Genomic DNA, 19,244 nt, shown 5'->3' on the forward strand with positions numbered 1-19,244 from the left:
TCTATCACTGAATGCCATTAGCACTTACGGTGATAGTGATAAAACTTCACTGTTACCTTTGAAAAGTGACCAGGAGCTTAAAAACATGCAGGTAATTGGTTGTGAACAACTGAGCCTTTCGGGGAAGCCCCTTTCATACCCAGTCACACTATCACCTGCTACCAATGAACCTGTTTACCTCTGGAATGGTCCAAACAGGTGTTTTTGGAGCATTCCACAACTTTCCCAGTCTTTTGTTGCTCCTGTTCCAACTTGTGTGAAACATGTTGCCGCATCGAATCCAGAATGAGCAGATATTTACAAAAATCAATGAAGTTGATGAGGTAAAACTCAACTGAAAAGGATTGGCAAATCATGACATTCTGTTTTATTTCTGCCAGGTTTCTGATAAGACTAGCACGTCCAGTTTAGGAAGAAGACTTCTAACATTAAAATGCATGATCCCAAGTCCTGTTCTATTTTTTAAGTAATATGCAGAAGGTATATTTTGCAATGGGCTAGGCCCAGGATTTGGCTATACATTCCCAAATAATAACACCAACAATAAAACAACAGACCTGGAATCCTCTGTGTGCTTTTCATCAACAACACTGCCTGGAAAATGTGAGGGGGGACTCCATACTGCATAATAAAGGGGTCATTTAGGGCTTTCAGAATTTGCAGGTATAAGGAGGGCCTTACTCATGTTTAAGACTTGTAAAGCACTTGATGCTGAGCATGTAGATTAGCTGGTGACAACAGCGTGCAGCCTGGGTTGGAGAGTGAGATTAATTATGTAATAGGAAAAGTAAAAGACGCATTATGCTTTCATAGAAAAATAAACAAAGAAAGACTCCAGGGACCCACTGCACAGATTTGTGATTCTGGTTGTGGTGATCACCCCTGACACACCTCAGGAGTGCAGCTTGTTGTCTTACAGGCAGGCTATCAGTGTACGATCCATCACATCAAACCAACACTGCTGGTCTTGCAGGAAAGATCATTGCTGAGCCATCCTGGCATGCAGAAGATGGACCAGGCCCAGAATCAATTCAAATGGCACCAAAATGATCAATTTGGGCCCCCATACAAGCCAGGCAGCTACAGTCAGAGTTTGTGTGGAGAGATCCAATTTACTTGGTTAGATTTCCAGGAAACATAAAACATAAAACATAAATAAAACCCAGAATTTAAGATGGTGCCCATTAATTGTACAAACCCCCCAAAACTTAGGCTCTATATTCTTGAGGTTCCACTATGAGTAGCAGATGTCAGCTGACCCTGACTCTGCCACTTGGGTCTGATGGGTCCTGTCAAAGGATTGGGTTTTGGGATGGGTTTGGGTGATTTTGTTGCGCGAAGTCTGTGGTCAGATTCCGGTCTCAAATTTGGCAATTATATTCAGTAGGGTCATGTTTTGAAATCCCAGGTATGCACCAGCTTAGGCCTCAGTTTTAGCCCAGTCTTAAACGATGTCGGACCCCCCATTTCTTACAACCTTCAAAAGTTGTTGCAGAAATGTTCATCTTTGTTTCATTAATCCCTGGAACATTCCCAGACGGTCTGTACATAGCCTTCAGTGATGGTTACGTAAACATCGTCAGGAATCTAATGCTTTCCTTAAATAACTCCAAAGAGGATCGTATAAAGTCCCTGTCATGCAATATTCTAATAAAAGAACAGAACTGTTCTCGGAGCTACTTTATGTCTTTGACTACAACAAGACTTTCTCTCGGGAACGTGTGGCAGTTACTTCTTAACCATATGGGAACATCCTCCTAGCCCTACCAGAATGTTTCCCCGGAGATTGTTAATGGTTATTTTATGGAGACCTCATGTAGGCTGCTCTTTTTTAGAGGGATCAGACACGAGCTAAAGATGTGATCCAGGACCAGTTCATCATAGTTTAGAATAATGCAGCACCGTGAGGACACAGACGTCTCAAATAGGAGACGAGTGAAGCCTAAACATGGATCTATCTGTCTGTTTGTCGCCTTCACACAATTCTTCACATCTTTAGTTGACCTCATGACGATTTCTAGCAAGGTCAAGGAAAAGTGTTTCGGGAAAGACGTAGGATTTATTTATTTATTTATTTTTGACCATTCGACCAAACTATGACTTTTCAACACAAAATGTGAGTAACAAACTCACAAAGTGGAGTTTGAAAGATACGTGTAAGTTTTAAATCTGTGTCTTGTGAGTCCACCAGCATTGTTGAACTGCCATACTAAAATGCTGGACTGATCCTTTAATATTTGCAGCTTAAACATTTCTTAAAACCAGTTTGTATCGGGCTATAATCATCATTACTTTTTTCTGTTTACCTGCTGATTTCTTTTACATGCCTTGGCAGCACACGGTGAACTAATGAAGTACACTGAATTAGGAAAAAACAAGACAAATAACCAATACCACCTACTGGAAGTCCCCCCCATATCATCAGTATTTTCCCATATGGACAGTGACATGCGCCTTTACTTTTCAATAGTGTCCTATACTCTCCTGTAGTCTCTGTTTATTTGGAGCGCCTTCAATCACAAGGGTGAGAGAGAATATTGCCTCTCTCTCTCTCTCTCTCTCTCTCTCTCTCTCTCTCTCTCTCTCTCTCTCTCTCTAATCGTCCAGTAGTCGCTTCACCAACTAGGAAGCGCACAGTCACCGCTCCATGATCCGCGCGCACCGAGCGACCGACCGGCTCCGGAGTCTCTCTCTCTCTTTCGCTCTCTCTCTCTCTCTCTCTTACTCTGTCTCTCTGTCTCCCTCTGTCCCCGCATACATTATTCGGTACCGGGTCTATAGATGTAGACAGTAACCGGAGCTCACAGTGGGAGACCGTCGTCGGCTTTGCGCCATGGAGGACTGCTGTTCCCCGGAAAGCGAGAGGATGGAAGCGTGGCTGGACGACCACTTGGAGTTCACCCACTCCTACTTTATCAGGAAGGCGTCAAGGTAAAGAGAGGACGGCGTGGAGGGGGACTGCAGCTCAGTGTGGACATTAAACCTGATTGACTTTGTTTACGTGCAGCCTGGAGGGAATCTCTGCAAATAACCTCAGTTTGCTTTTGTGTGCAGCCTCACAGCCAATCAGCAGCAGCTGAATTCCCTCTGTTAGTTTAGGTTGTTGTTATTATAGGTATCACTTTACCTCTCTGGCAACATAACCATGCACTGATGGTATCTAACAGTAAACAATCCTCTCATATGGGTCCATCCCGACCTGGACGCCTTGAGTCAGGTAGTCTACCTGCAGGGCTGCTGTGAAGCCATTCACACCAGCTCTCTCTCCGCTGTGCCTTTTGCAGCCAGTTCCTCTCACAGCTCGGATCTATTTCATTTCACCATCCACTTCACAATCAGCAACAGCTCTGAGAGTTGCACAGGGTCCTTTAATTATTAACTTTTACTGCTGCCAATGATTCTGTTTAATTCTCGGCCTGTGCTGTCGAATTGGTCCGTGGTGATAATTGTACAAGCCCTCCACGGAGGTACCTATGCCATAAATGAAATGACTTTTTAGCTGTTGCAGCCTCCTGGTTTTAGACTTCAGAGAGCGTAGCCGGGAGCAAATTGACCATTTAATTTCTTATGCAAACACAGATTCCAAATCAGTCAGCAGCAGCTATATAAGGCACTTTTTGCAGCAGGCGTATCTGGGCATTTCATCAGCCTGGCAGCACTTCATCAGGACACTCCAGGTCTGTGTTTGTTCTAGTGACAGATCCCTTCAGACCCATTTATCCACTTAAACTACCATGGCAACTTTGCTTTGTTTTCTTTTCATCCCGTAGCTGCAGTGCACACACTATCTCAATACCATCCCCATCCCAGAATATTTTCCATTGTCAGAGGATACTTTTTTCTCCCCGCTCCTGCTGGTTTTGACCGCATTATGAAAGCAAAAAAGTTGATTGGCTCGGTGCAAGGGGTTTGCATACATCAGCCATTCTGCCGTTCTGGTTGAGAGGCATTTCTTAGAGAGGTATTGATTCAGCCACACCTCCACTGGATACATTAGGGTTGGCTCTGTGGGGAGGCAGGCAGCTCAATGGGACATGCAGTAAGGAGAACTCAACCTGACTGGCTCTGACTCACTGCAGTCAGATAACAGCTCGTGCTCTGTGGCTCTCAAAGTTTTATTTGCCTGGCTCAGAGCCCAAGGCACCACAGTTAATTTCATGGCCAGCGCCTGTTAGCGTCTTCCAGAGGTTTTTGGCCTTCCACTCAGGTGAACAGAGCCTTTGACTGGCGTGGAAACACCAGAATGAGTCACATGACCTTCAGCGGGTTTGAGAAGTAGAGCTGAGGCAGAGAGGAGCATGTGTGTGAATGTGGCTGTGTATTCCTCACGTTGTGGGGACATAAATGTGTTTACACAGTCACGTTTATGGGGAGTCGCCTTCCTTGTGGGGACAAAATGCAGGTCCCCATAGCGTAAATCATTAAACTTTATTGTGAAGACTTAAGGTTAGGGTAAGGTTGAGGATAAGGGTTAGGGTTAGGATAACTCTCCAGGACATCAATGTAAGTCTATGTAATGTCCTCAGAAGTGATGGAAACACGACTGCGTGTGTGTGTGTCTGTGTGTGTGTTGAAGGAGTTGATTAGACAATGTGTTGGTTGATTAGAGAGCTTCACTGTAATCACATCCAATTTTCTGCTCACACACATACACATACGCTGTCCAACACACACATACACACACACACACACACAAACATTAGTTTTGTTCCAGCAAATATCCACATTAGGCACTTTAAGGAGTTCCAGCTCACACAGCCTAACTGAAAACAGACAGTTAATCACATCATGTCCACTGTGCTGCATTCGCTTTTCTTACCCACTATTTTATCTACAAAAAAGGATTTTCATTTCTTTACATGACGGTTTTAGAAATTTCCAGTCATGAAACTGTCGGTTGTGTTATCACCAGTTTCTACATTTGCTGTATTCTTGCTGTGATCAGTCTTCAGAGATGCTCTTATTTGCTGTTGCAATTTCACAGGCACAAAAGTTTTATTTTATCTTGCAGCAGGATGCTGGTAAAATGTTTTCAGATGGCGTTTTTACCTTCATCCCCAGCAACCAGGGCTCATTTTCACAATTGATGGCGAGCTTTTTGTCATTTTTGTTTTCATTTTGTTTTCATTTTTGGCAAATATTTTGTCACAGTAGCCATTACAAAGAAGCTCTTCTAGTCTCAAGTTAATTTTTTACTTCCATCCATCCAACCTGTGCATCTGCTGTTTGGCGCTGAGCAGGTAGTGTGCCATGCATTTATGAGAGCTTTTTAGCTGAAAACAGTGGCCTGCTGCTGCCAAAACGATGAACTGAAAGATACCAAAATGCTCCATGAAGCTGAAGTGAACTGTAGAGTTGGGTGGGTTTGACACTATGAGCAACACTTTTCACATTACACATAATCACTTGATCCATTGTTAATGTTAAATATTTATTAGTGCAACTTTAAAGCAACTTGCCTTTGACAATGTCAGGAAATGAAAGGAAATTCAATGTGCCGTTGTCTGCAAATTGCATAGTCTTGCTTTAAACCCTGATTTTGACCTCAGTAGAACTACTTTCAAAGCCATTTTACAGTTTGACAACAAGATCTTTGACAATCTAAGGTAGCCATTCAAGGTGTTCTCTCCACATACACCACCTGTGGTTGGTTTTGGTTGTGTACACACACAGTGTGGCCAGGTAGTACGACTGTCACATGACCCTTTACATGTGACATTAAGGATGGGACATGCGTTAGGATTGCTGGGCTGATAGTAGTTAATTGTACTTGCAGTTATAATGAGTGATTGGACCAAGTGTGCATTGTTTTGGGATTATAATTGTTTGCTGTTGGAACCAAGTGCCAATTATGAGCATGTGAAGTTTTTCCAGCTGTTTTTGTTTTGGTACAGGAACTGATGAGAATTTGTGTTCTTGTGGGATTTGCTGGTTGATTCGTGATGCGTCTCTAATCAGACTGTCTGTCAACCAGTGTGTTGTCTTGTGTATTCGCTCATTGTTCAGTATGTGCTGTTTTCTGCATGTATGTTGGTGGAAATAGTCATTATTAAAGTTAATCTATTCTTCAATAATAAGGTCTGTTAGGTATGAACTGCATGTAATCTGTTTCAGGTGGTGTTAACAGTTCTCACTTACACTTACACAGCCTGCAGTCCATCTGTAACAGTAGCCGTAACAGCTGTACAGACGCAGTATTGTCTGTCACAGCATGACAGAGCGTCTTCAACAGTTTCCTCTCCATTTCGACAGGGAGATGGTGAATGCCTGGTTCGCTGAGCGCGTCCACTCCATCCAGCCATCTGCCTCCAAAGAAAATCCTCCACAGCAGCGGGCCCACCAGTCCTCCACAGACCTCGCTCCAATCTCTACTTCCTCCATCCTCCCACCCACCCTCAGCCTCCTGGACAACCGCTGCCCGTCCCCAGCCACCGTCCCCAGCCCGGCCCCCAGCACCCCGACTCGCAAAATCTCGGCATCAGAGTTCGACCGCCCACTCAGGCCCATTGTGGTTAAAGACGCTGAGGGCTCTCTGACATTTCTGAGCGACACTGACCGAGAGACTGTCCCTCTGCGGGGCTCAGCGATGGGCGAGGGTGGTGTCGGCGGGGGAGGTAATGGAGGTGGATGCAGCGAGGCAAGTAGTGGCAGCGGGGGTGACCGCTGTGCCAGGCTGCTGGAGCTGGTGAAGGACGTGTCAAGTCATCTGGATGTGACAGCACTCTGCCACAAGATCTTCCTCCACATCAACGAGCTGATCGCTGCAGACCGCTACTCGCTGTTCCTGGTAGGGATGGAAAGGGCTGTGGGTCAACCCCTCCACATTCTAACTGGTTTAACTGGAGCGCTGTGATCAGGAGGAAGTGAGACATAGAACTCTCCAGTATATCTGGGCGCTGGTGAAACAGCTTTTAAAAAATTCATTACAACCACCAACCTGCTCACATCTCAGCTCTTCTCTCGGCTGATTTAGAGTCCATGAAATCATTTCACCGAACAGTTTTTGAAGTCTGAGTTTGTCATGTTCGTGCCAGCCTGTCTTGGGTTTATTTTATATTTATTTAACACTGTTGCCTTGCAGACTGTAGTTCGTTTCTCATTTGAAAAGCATAGAAGCATCCAGAAAGAGTCATTTGAGTAGTTTACACCTACACTGGTAATTAATATAATAATTCTAATATTAATTAGAATATGAAATTATTTGATAAGCCTTCTAAAATGGCCAAAATGATGAGCTGAATTGCCAAGGAGGGGGGCAAATACTGACATAAACATTGCTTAAGATTGACTGAAATGAATGAATGAATAGATTAAACCATGCATACAGAATTTTTATATTATCTATATTTAAGCTACATTATTAAATTTTTTGACATCTTCAGGGCATTGGAATGAGCTAAAAACACAACCATGACCTCATAAACTTTCAATGGCTAACATGTTAGCAAACCGCTGCACAGAAAATCCTTGTTTGTGCCAACAGTGATGGGCACAATCATAGAATATATGTCATTTCTCAGCCATCTACTTTCCGGTTTTTAATCAGTCGTGTGACCACATCCTGCTGTGTGTGTGTGTGTGTGCGTGCGTGTGTGCGGTCCCAGGTGGGCGAGGACAGCTCCAACAGGAAGTTCTTGGTCAGCCGCCTGTTTGATGTAGCCGAGGGATCCACGCTGGAGGAGTCCTCGAGTAACTGCATCCGGCTGGAGTGGAACAAGGGCATCGTGGGGCATGTGGCCGCCACGGGACAGCCGCTCAATATCAAGAACGCTTATGAGGTGAAGATTTCAAGCCTTTGTTTTTTTCTCCTTTTTTAACCTTACGGGGGTCAGTGTGGATGCTGGGGAAGCCTGTAATGAAGTGGTTTGCTGTGTGCGCTGGAATAGGCTCGTGTTTGCTTTGGGCACATTTGATGGTTCTTGCTGACAGAGCACAGACTTGAGGGAGGACAGGGATCATAGAAGGGCAAGTAGGTCAAAGTGCTCCTCTGGAGGGTTGATCTTCACCACACACATGCACGCACGCACACACACACACACGCACACACACACACACACACACACCTCGTATTCTTCTCTTTCACTAAGTATCTTGTGACATTTTGACCCCTGACAGTTTCAGTGTGCTGACTTTCTGAGTGATCAGGTTTCAACACAATGTCACTCTCCCACTTCAATCAGTGATCAAACCAACCTGACTTTAAAATCTGTCACCAATGGTGTCGTTTACACTCCTCTTTTACGGGGACTTATGTGCTGTAACTGTGTTTTAGAGTGGGTCCACTGTATTTTGTTAAGAAATAGTTCCCCTACAAGTCCCCCTAAAACCACAAATTGTCATCCTTACATTTCTGTTTATGTAGATTTTAAACAAAGGTTTCAGTGATCTTAAGAGCAACACAGCCAGATGAGCTGTTTCCCCTGCTTCCAGTCTTTATGCTGAGCTAAGCTAAATAAACACTGATTCTAGCTCCAGCAGATAAATGCAGTCAACACCATAAAAAACTGAATCGGTGAGTTGACCCGAAACCTTTTCCCCCCTAATTTGTAGCTGCAGATTGGATTTCAGCGGTGTGTCCTCTGCACATTGAGCCGCTGACCTTTAACCCCTCCAGCTGCTCCCGACTTTATTTTTTTTTTTGAAACAGCATTAACTGATTGACTGATACCAACCTGATCCTGTGACAGTGAACGACGTGTATTTGTAAGAATGAGATGGAAGGGACAGGAATGTGGTAATGTCACCGTTAAGTGTGGAAGTGTGTGAGTGTATATGCATGTGTGTGTTTTTGGCAGCGACCTGCCTCTGAAGACTTAAGAGTGAAACAGATGTTCGCGTAATGTATGTGTGGGTGGAAGAGAGGGAGGGAGGTAGAGGACGGTAGAGAGAAAGAAATGCAGTGAGGGAGCGAGTGCGTGGCTGTAATTAAATGGTCGTGTTTGGTGTGTGGTCATATCGGTCTGACTTCAGTGTGTTTGTGCTTGCACGAGTGATCGTTCTCTACGATGAATTTCAGTCTCAGCAGAAAACACTGCCACTGACTTACAATCTATAAACTTAAAATCTAATGTATAATATTTCAAACTAATTGTCACGACTAGGGATGTCAGTTTTTCGGTTCGATACCCATAACCAGCAAATAACTGGCAAATTTTGAGCCAATGAGCACACTGGACGACATCTCCCAGTCAGGGTTTCTGTTGTCCGTTAAGATTTCAATGTCCTGGACAATTCTAGTCAAATATTATCTGTGTTTATGGACCTATGTTTTTTTGTCCAAGTGACTAATTGTGACAACGAGTTTTGAAATTGTTTCATTATTGAACAAGTGTGTTGCAGCTGGCAGCCATGAAATCGACTGCAGTGTGATCCCTTGGGGCATTTGTTAAAGCATGAGCACTAAAAGTGGAAAGGACTCCTACAGAGATAGACTGTTCAATAGTAAGTTCCAGAAACAGCCGCTGTATTGCTCTTGCCAAAGCCACCAGACTCCATTTAGAGAAACAAACTTTGATGCACTTCAACAGATTTTCCCTGTAAACAAACGTAATGAGCAGATAACAGAAACCTGGCTCCCGGTCAGTGCTGATCAAGTGACAGGTAGTTTTCAGAGGGTTGAGTCACAGTAGCTCTCGGCATAACGTACTCGGGCTCGAGGTGGCTTCTGAAGCTCTTTGAAATCCTTGCCCTTTACCACACTGATTGGCAGCATGTGGGTGTCAATCATTCCGCAGACCAACTGGGTGATGGCCTCAGACCTTTCGTCAAGTGTCCGGTTCTTTATGTTCTGTCTTGTTGGAAGTTGTTGGCAGCTGTTTAAGTGGCGGCAGGTATTTTTACCAGCCAAGAGCTTGACTCTTTGACGCACTCACAGTTAAGCTGCACTGGACAAGTTCGGCGTCAGGAAGTATCAGGACCTCAGGCTGATAGTCGCCAAGAGATGCACACATTAAAACCCCCCCAATTCTGGTCTATTATGCAGAGTAACAAGGACACTGCCCCTGGAAAGAGGTGTGTCATGCAATTTTAAGTGACAACTTTCAAAGATGGGGTGGAGGCACAATTCTGAGAGGCAGACATCTCAAAATCTGGATGGATTTTGACATTCTTTTCAAACTATAACACGATATTTTATATTATAATGGCATATTTTTCTTACATACTTACTCCACTTTGATATGAAAAAGTTACATAACCTACTAATACAACATTATTTTCAGGTGATTATACAATAATGGTAACATTCTTCTCAACAATATCTTCCATTTCTGCCATATTGTACCACTAGATCCCACCAAATCTTCCACACTGGTCCTTTAAATGTCTATTCAAATCCTGAATGGCTTTGAATCATTTTCAAGATATGTCACTTACAGCAGTCTGAAACTGTGTCATGAAACTAAAACTGATTATAAAACTTTATTGTCTTCATAGTTCAGGGACCACAAAACGGCATCATCAGCACCTGACATAAGTTGTTTATGTGTGTGTGTGTGTGTGTGAGGAAGAGATTTCCCGCTGTGTATCTTCCCCTGTCAACAACAAGATGACATGAGGATGATGATGAGGATGACGATGATGATGTGAATGGGAGAGAGAGAGAGAGACAGAAAGATTTTGTAAAAAGAATGAAACAAAAACATAATTGAACTCAAAATGACTTCAGAAATCATCGGTCATCAGTCACCATAGAACACAAAGCATTTTTATGGCCCCACATGTTCGTTAACTCTTCCGCGTTTTTTGTTAGTCTGTAAAAACTGTAATCCAGGTTCAGCCTGGCCTTCATCATCCTGACGGATGCAGCATTCACACGAGTCCTCATGAGTCTGCTCTCTTGTTTCTTCTGCTGAGCCATTTTTCGCTGGACCTGAACATCCTGGATGTTTGCTGGAGCAGCTGAAACAGGGAACACAATCTGCTACAATCCCAAAAAAAACAAAACAAAACAGTGATAAACTGTTGCTCTTTGTGAACAGAAAGGACAATTATCACCTCTATTTGGGTTAACAACAGAAACAAAAGCACTGACAGCATAATAACAGGCAGGAATCTCCTTGCAAATCTCATTATCGCGTTGTAGATGAGCTCACCGAGTGCTGCCTGACTGTTTAGTTTGTTCTTGTTAGATGCATATTCTGCAGGATAGGCTGTATGGCCAGGGAGTACAGCGGGTCAGATGGGGAACAGCCCTGTCTGAACTTTAAAAGGAGCACTTAACCCACTGTTTTGCCACTCTCTGGAAGCTGAGAATCACCAACAAATCCTTGCCAGTCACAGGCCGGAAAACCTTGTTGAAGTCTGCAGGAAGGCTAGCAATGGCTGGAGACTTGCTGCTTTTGGTCTCTTTGTCCATTTTTGCATTTAAGGCCAAAGAAAACGCGGGCGAGAGCATCCATTCAGGCAGCATTTTGGAAACAGGAGCGAACCGGAGCACCGGACAAAGGACAAAAAAAAACCCAGCGGGTCAGATAGAGCTGACTTTAGCTTTTCAGAACTTTAATATGTTCTCTTTCTCCTGTGTGGTCTGCTAAATCTGTCGCTCCGCTCTTTCCCTCTCCAGAGCTTTCATAGACCTGGTAATTTTTTAAAACATTTTCAGAGAGCAGAAAAAATGCCAATCGGCACTGCAACATTTTGCATTTTGAACATAAGTAGAAACCTGGACAAAAGAATGATCTGATTTGGGGTTTGAAATGGTAAAATCTATCAAGCCTGGCCATCAGTTAACAGTTACATTCAGCACGAACCGAACTATACTGACGCTGAGTGTGATGAAGAAGCCGCAGAGTGTCGCATAAATCATTTGCCTTAATTAATTTAATAAGACAACTCTTTTTGTCTGGAGTTGCATTTGCAGTACAGATGAAGTCACCACCCAGGAACATGTACCCTTCACCACTACAGTTATGAACAACATTTTTCAGGGATGGGGGCTCATTAGACATAATGACTTTTTAGGTGGCTGTACTGAAAGTATTTTCACTCTCAAGCAGCTGATTCGCTTTCCCTATATTGTCTGGAAAAATCACAACAGCACTGTTCATTCTGGAGGCAGATTTAACACTTTCATTTCAAACAGTCTCACCTACAGCTTCCTCAACGTAACACACGACAGCCAGAGACGGTTTGATGGCTTGTCAGCGTGTTAGTTTGTGGAAGTCGGAGCCTCCGTCTGCAGCCGTGCTGACCAGCCACACACCGGTGGCTGCCACCTCCACAAACAAAGGCTCCCCTGTAAAACACTGTTTCGAGAACTAACAAAGCAGCAACTACACAAAAAGAAAAAAATAAACGAGCACAGAAGAGAAGCCATCACCATGCTCACTCCCAGCATACACTCAGAGAGATGTGTGAGAGGAGACGGGGCAGGAAGAAGACAAATTAGGAACAAGAGTGTCCACCTGTGTCCAATTAGCTTGCTGTGTTTGTGTGTGTGTGTGTGTGTGTGTGTGCGTGTGCTGCTGCAGCACCTGATACTGCTTCCAGGAAGTCCATCTGCATCATCAGAGGGACTCCCCAGCTCGCTGATTGGATCTTTACGTCCCCATTAGTGTGCTGAGGATTACATCGATTTCAGCAGCGCTGTGAGAACCCCCCCCCCCCCCCCCCCCCCGCCTGTTTATATTAGTTCAGTCCTCTGTGGGCTGCAGTAGTAACAAAGTGTTTGGCAACAGCCTGGGCCAAACCAATCTACAGAGAGGTTGTGTGGTTTTCAGGGGTGGTGGTGGTGATCCAAAATGCAGTCGTTGGTGGTGGTGGTGGCTTATTGTAGTCATAGTAAAACATGCAATGGTTTGGAGTTTTTGATGAAGTATTTTAGCTACAAACTCTATAGAAGAGAATTATCAGTCAGTTTGAAGGGGCTCTTTGAATACTGTTAATTGACCGGTAAAATGGGATTGACTTTAATGAGCAATTTTCAAACAGCAAAAATAATTTCTTTTGAGAAAAAAATGGACAAATACAACACCTGAGTCATGACATGGTCACAACTGGTGCTGAGTTTCTCTTTCTGGTAGAAATACAGTTGTTATCCGGCTTTTAATTTGAAACATCTCTGCAAGAAGTTTCATACATAACATTAAATGTGTTTTACAGTGTCTTCATGAAGAGTGGCATTGTTTGTGCTTCTGTGTTACAGAGATTGTTTGTGGATGCATTTTTCCATATCAGTTGAAAATTCTGGAGCTGGGAATATTTTTAATCTTTGATTTATGAATATGATAATTCTTTCACAGGTATATAAATATTTCAGTAAAGCAACTAAAGTTTCTGATTTGCAAAAGGAGCATGAAGGAGAAATATGTTTATATATTTGTGAAAATTTACATGGATAATTTTTCCAGAATTTGGGTCACAAGAAATAAATTAGGAATAGAGGCTTGTCTCTAATATAAGCCTCTGCCTCAGCAGTTGAGGTAAATAAATGGCCACTACAGTACAGAGCTATTAAGAAAACTGGAATATACACAATAATCCCGTTGTGATACAAACACAAGGACCAATTTTATCATACCAAACCAAACCTGTTGTGTTGTGAAATTATTGTAGTGCCCCTCTTGTAGTCATGGTTTTACACACACACACACACACACAGTCACAGTGAGTTTAGAGCATTATGGTAATGGTCAGAGAGAGGCCGGGTGTTTAAAGGTCAGCCTGTCCAACAGGAGAATAGTCCTCTAAACAAAGCTTCTCTCCACCCACCGGTGCTCAACATGCCTTCAGAGACCGCTTCTCTCTTTTTGCCTCCTTGTGACTGATACCAAGCACGAACAAAACCAAGTGAGGCTTTTGTTTTGGAGAAGAGTGGAACTCTGTGTTGCATAACGCTGACAGCTATAGAATATCAGTTTATGCAAATGATTCCTGCATTTGTCGTCAGTGTAGGTGGTTGAACTGTTTGTTAGGATTTATGAGGGTCTGAATACTGATGAGGTCTGGACTGAAGCTGCTGATGGCGATACTTTTTCAAACATTAGTCTCTAGTAATTGACAGTTTGCTAAACCTCAACCCCAGTATTTAGTGTTACTACGCCTCTAGCGTCATATTTTGGTTCTTGGATGGCACATACTGTATATCCTATGCAGTTAAAAGCGATGATGGTGACTGTGCATTTTGCTGGCAGATGTTATCAAATGTAGCTAGCTAGCTAATGTTAGCTACATGAGTTTTTCATTGAATCATTGCACACAAGGCACCATAGACAAGGATCCATGGACATACAAAAAGCATGCAGCGGGAACTGTACATATCGCCATTGTCTTGCAAAGAAGAAAAAAATTTGCTGACACTAAAAAATATTTTGGTATATCATCTTACATTCTATCAAAGTGACACTTTATATCTAGACCTAAGTGAGAAATTGTGGGTTCAAATCAATTATTTTATCAACGGGGGCTCAGGTGAGAACCATGAATGTATTACAGTCCTCTTTATGGCATTTTAACCTTCAAATCTAATTTTCCTCAACGTGAACGTTTTAGTAGATGAAAACACTGTCAAATCGATTCACTGCACTTGTGAAAAGCTTTGACCAGAGCAGATATATGATATCATATTAAAAGCCAATGTCAGTCCTAAAATGTATCACTGACCATGCTTGAAAGAGCTTTTATTGCTTTAATGGTTAATATGGTTTGCCTCCCCAGGACCCCAGGTTCAATGCTGAGGTGGACTTGATCACAGGTTACAAAACCCAGAGCATCCTTTGCCTTCCCATCAAGAACCACAGAGACGAGGTAAGACAATACGCATGGCAGCAGTACGTACTGCGTACAGTGACTTTGAATGTGTTTTCTGCTCCACAAGTTATGCTCAAAGGCTTTTTCTTTACTTGCCCTGTGTTCAGGCAGGAGTTCTTCTTTTGATCAACTCTTCTGTGTTTTCTCCGTCCTTGTCCATCACAGGTAGTTGGAGTCGCTCAGGCCATCAATAAGAAATGTGGTGATGATGGAGCCTTCACTGACCAAGATGAAAAGGTTCGTAAAGTTCACCGGTTCATTTACCAGGAGCCACGTTTGGAACCTAAATTCAGAAACTACAAACAGTGCCATTGGCGAGATGCATTGCTCTTGACTAAGCTGTTAACAGATTGCCTTACATCTGTAAGGATAAACATTACCTTAGCTGCACTGACCCGTGTCACACTTCTGTGAAGCCCTCAGATACACTGCATATAAAACTGTCCTTTATCTCAGTCCATCTTTCTCCACCTGTATGTGTCCTTCCTCCTATCATCTGTCAACTTCATTCCTCCTTTTGATCCTTTGTCATTGATTTATCTTTTTTCCATGTATCAGCCCAGTCTTGTTTCCTGTAAGAGCTTCCTTAAGGTTCGTCCTGAGATGTTGTTCCATTCTTCTCCAACAGGATTTCTCGGCCTATTTGGCCTTTTCTGGCATCGTCCTGCACAACGCTCAGCTCTACGAGACGTCGCAGCTGGAAAACAGGCGCAATCAGGTGGGTGCAGGTGTGTGTGAAAGTGTGTGTACTCATAGACACAACTCTGTACAAGATGCCTTCTGCTGTGTGTGAATGTGTGTGAGGACATAAATGTGTTTACACAGTCACATTGTGGGGACTCACCTTCCTTATGGGGACGAAAGCAGGTCCCCATAATGTAAATCATTAAATTTCAAGGTGAAGACTGGGGTTAAGGTTAAGTTTGGATAAGGTCTTACAAGGTTTAGGATTTGGCTAGTAGTGGATATGGTTATGGTAGGTCTCCAGGAAATGAATGTAAGTCTATGTAATGTCCCCAGAAATGATGGAAGTGCATGTGTGTGTGCGTGTGTGTGTGTGTGTGTGCAGGTGCTATTGGACCTGGCCAGTCTCATCTTTGAGGAGCAGCAGTGTCTGGAGGTTTTACTGAGGAAGATCGCAGGAACCATCCTCTCCTTTATGCAGGCCCAGGCTTGTACCGTCTTCATCGCTGACGAAGACTCCATGGTCAGCACACACATACACGCACACATATATACGCTCAAAGGCTCACAACATGTTCATACTTGTTTGTCAAGCACACCATCTTCATAGCATAAAACCCCTTTATGATGACGCTTGATGGATCATTTGAATGCAGGACAGGGCGGCATTCTTTCGAACTACATCAGTACAATTGATTTAATTTCAGTGTATATGTTGCATTCAGGCAGCCTTAACTTGTAAATTCAGCAGTCTCTAAGCTCACCATGAGAAAATTGCTCTGGAATGACCAATGAAGTGGTTCCATGATACCTGAGTTTCAGACCTGATGGATGCACCAGGTTACAGGAATACTAAATATACTTGCTGTATATAACATGCAGCTCTATAAATGATTCTGACAGGCGGTGTTGGACATTTTCAGGCTGCTGACGGTGGAGTGGAGTTAATTTGTGGCTTCTATTACTGAGAGGCTTTTTTCATTACTCCAGTCCATGTGATGGATTTACCAGTGGCTGTACAAATGTTCGGTCACAATCAGTTTTATGAAGACACAAGACACTTCACAGGAATTGTTTTTTAATCTCAAGCTTCAAGGTGTGGTCGAATTAAACATGAAAAACCATCTTTGATAGTGTTGATACATTTCCTTACATTTTTTTTCCGGACTGGAATTTTTTCTGCTAGTTTAATGGGACTTTCATGTCTGTTTACTTCTGTGCTGCCTCGCTTAAAAGACATGTCTTATGTCTTGCAAGCAAATGAATGATAAATGAGCTGTTGTTGGATGTGTCCTTAAGCAAGAAATTGTAATTTACAGGTCAAATTTTCAGCTACATGTTATATGAAATACAGAAGTCACATCATGAGTAGTTCATAGTAACAACCTAAACTTGAACCATTATAAAGGCCATTTACTGCTCTTCTTTTATTCCTTACACTCAGTCAGACCGGGTTCACTTTCAGTGCTTTGTAGTACTGATCAACACTGCACTGGGCGGCAGTAATTTTGACATGTCAGCAGTACTCATGCCAAAGTTTATGGGACCGACATTTATGGGACTGATTTAACCCAGCCAGTGTAGCCAGCTTTCATCTACTTTCAGTCTGAAACAACCCTTTTTCTACACATTAAAAAAAACTGGACTTTCACTGTTTAGAATTTTCACATATTGTGCAAAATCAGAAGTTCAAATTAATCTAACTTTAACTTTATCACCCACCCTTAGACACAGTAATACATTAAAACAGCCCTGTCTCTAGAAATTACATTTATATACAATTAATTAGCAGCAGCAAATACATTTTAAGAGATACATGATAGTGACTGAATTATGTTTTGTGTTGAAGTAATGAGGAAATGTTGCCAGTAGCAGGTTGATACTGACAATTTGTTCACAGGCAATGAATTTCATTTGTTTTCCACCAAATTAGGCAATTTTGCAATGCACTATGCAATGACTATAGCATTATTCTGTTTTTTTATGGTTACATTTAGGCACTGGCAGCACTTGGTTAGAGAAAGATTATGGTCTGTTTTAATACAGAACAAGTAAGCAGTGACTGTTCCCCAACCTTAACCAAAGTGCCCTTGTCACCTAAAACTAACCACAGCCTGGACGCCAATCCTGAATTCTGGTGCCACGGTCCTGCACTTTGTATGTCCGCCATCTGCCTCGTCCGCCTCCCTGCGGCTCCAGCGCAGTACATAAACGAACATTGACTTTCCACTGTGAGGACATTTTAGGGAGGACAACCAGCCAGCATTGGCAAAAAATAGCTTGAAAGACCTTTGAAAATATTATTACTAGTATAAGCCTGTAAAAGTCATAATGAAGCCACAGTTTATAGAACATATATATATTTTATCATATTTTGACTTATTTTCTTAGCTTTCTGAAGGATTTACAGTAGAACATTTGGCATGAAGCAGTCAATGTCAAGGTAACCACCAGCATGTCAAAATAAGCAGCTGTTCAGCTAGCTTTATAGTAAATGGGTGCAACAACCAGGCTGTTTTGTTTTCCTTGAAATGAAATGAAATAGCGGCTTTCAACGGATGTCTGACACTTCTGACAGCATGTGGAGATGCAGAGTTTCAAGAAGTTTTATATGCAGAGCAGCCAGAACAGTGGCTGGCCGTGGTTTAAGGTAAATACAGCCTATACTTCAAACTGACTGTCTCTTTCACTTTCCTCACACATGCATGCACACAGAACACTGTACGAGTCCTCTGTGGGCATTAACATTTGTTTTGGCTTGTCCTCCTCAGGGGGGAAAACACACACTCTGACACACTTCACACCCTCACACAGAAAACAAGAACACAGGAAAGGGAAGTAAATTAACTGTCATATGCAGCAGGAGATTGATAGATGAGCCTGGTTACAGTATTCCCACATGTCAGTGGGTGCAAGGCTTCTAAAAATTGACTCTTGTTTGCCATTATTTTCATCCAAAGATTAGGAAATCTCTAAAAACAGTCTGCCTACGTGTAATACACATCCACACATAGACAGTCAATAAGCACTTCTCAACCTGAGCTCACTTTTGAGTAATGAGTCAAAACTGTAAAAGTGGTCCTCATTTGTTATTTGACCAATTCTGCCACCAGCTGTCCTGATCTTTGACCACTGTGTTGGAATCTTTATGCAAGTGTATCACAGTCTGCATCACTTATGAATAGAGATTGAATCCTTGGTGATTTTTGACAGAGTTAAACAGTGATTACTTTGTGAGCACAGAAAAAACTACATCTCCCATGAGCATTTACTGTGTTTAGTGCATCTGCACCGTTCAGTCCTCTCTGTCCTGCTGTTGCACATAGTGGACCAACCTTGCCCCTCAATTCAGTTTGTTGAGCTGTGATGTTTAGCATGCAAAGGTCTAAGGCTTTTGGGAAATGGTGTTCATTCAAGGCCACTAAAACTAGCATCCTGATCTAAACATATGAACCAAGCCACACAACATACTGCTGAGAAAGGCTTGATTTTTAGTTGCTAGCAATGCTACAGTCATTTTTACCTGACAGTGCTCAGTGTTACACTGCTGATACTCTCATATCAGTGCAGTAACATGAATGTATGAGCTACGTTCTTATATTTGTAAGGTCCCCTTACTAGCTTTCAGCTACATCTGATGGCCTTCGTCAGCGACTGATGACAACTGGATGGCATCTCTGTTTCTGTCTGTGGGAGAGCATGGCGGTCAAGATGACGACAGCATGCTGGGGGCTCTGCCATAGTTTTGGGCTGCAAACAGCAGTGATTTGGAAGGAAGGTGGTGATGCGGGGTAATTTAGAGAGGAGAAAAT

At 42.9% G+C, this 19,244-nt stretch overlaps 1 protein-coding gene across 2 annotated transcripts in view; it reads left to right on the forward strand.

Annotated features, from left to right (window-relative positions):
• Window positions 1–2,635: 2,635 nt before the first annotated feature.
• pde5ab (phosphodiesterase 5A, cGMP-specific, b) overlaps window positions 2,636–19,244 on the forward strand; it is a 52,344-nt gene continuing 35,735 nt past the window's right edge. The window contains exons 1-7 of one of the 2 annotated variants that reach the window (XM_076725145.1): window positions 2,636–2,931; window positions 6,253–6,787; window positions 7,605–7,778; window positions 14,656–14,745; window positions 14,914–14,985; window positions 15,377–15,466; window positions 15,818–15,955. In XM_076725145.1, coding sequence (XP_076581260.1) covers window positions 2,834–2,931; window positions 6,253–6,787; window positions 7,605–7,778; window positions 14,656–14,745; window positions 14,914–14,985; window positions 15,377–15,466; window positions 15,818–15,955 — 1,197 coding nt within the window. In that variant the 5' untranslated portion in view covers window positions 2,636–2,833. The remainder of the gene's footprint in view (window positions 2,932–6,252; window positions 6,788–7,604; window positions 7,779–14,655; window positions 14,746–14,913; window positions 14,986–15,376; window positions 15,467–15,817; window positions 15,956–19,244) is intronic. The other variant, XM_076725144.1, reaches the window with a different exon arrangement.

The sequence above is a fragment of the Chaetodon auriga genome, chromosome 24 (assembly GCF_051107435.1).
Source record: "Chaetodon auriga isolate fChaAug3 chromosome 24, fChaAug3.hap1, whole genome shotgun sequence".
In the NCBI taxonomy this organism is placed as follows: Eukaryota; Metazoa; Chordata; class Actinopteri; order Chaetodontiformes; family Chaetodontidae; genus Chaetodon; species Chaetodon auriga.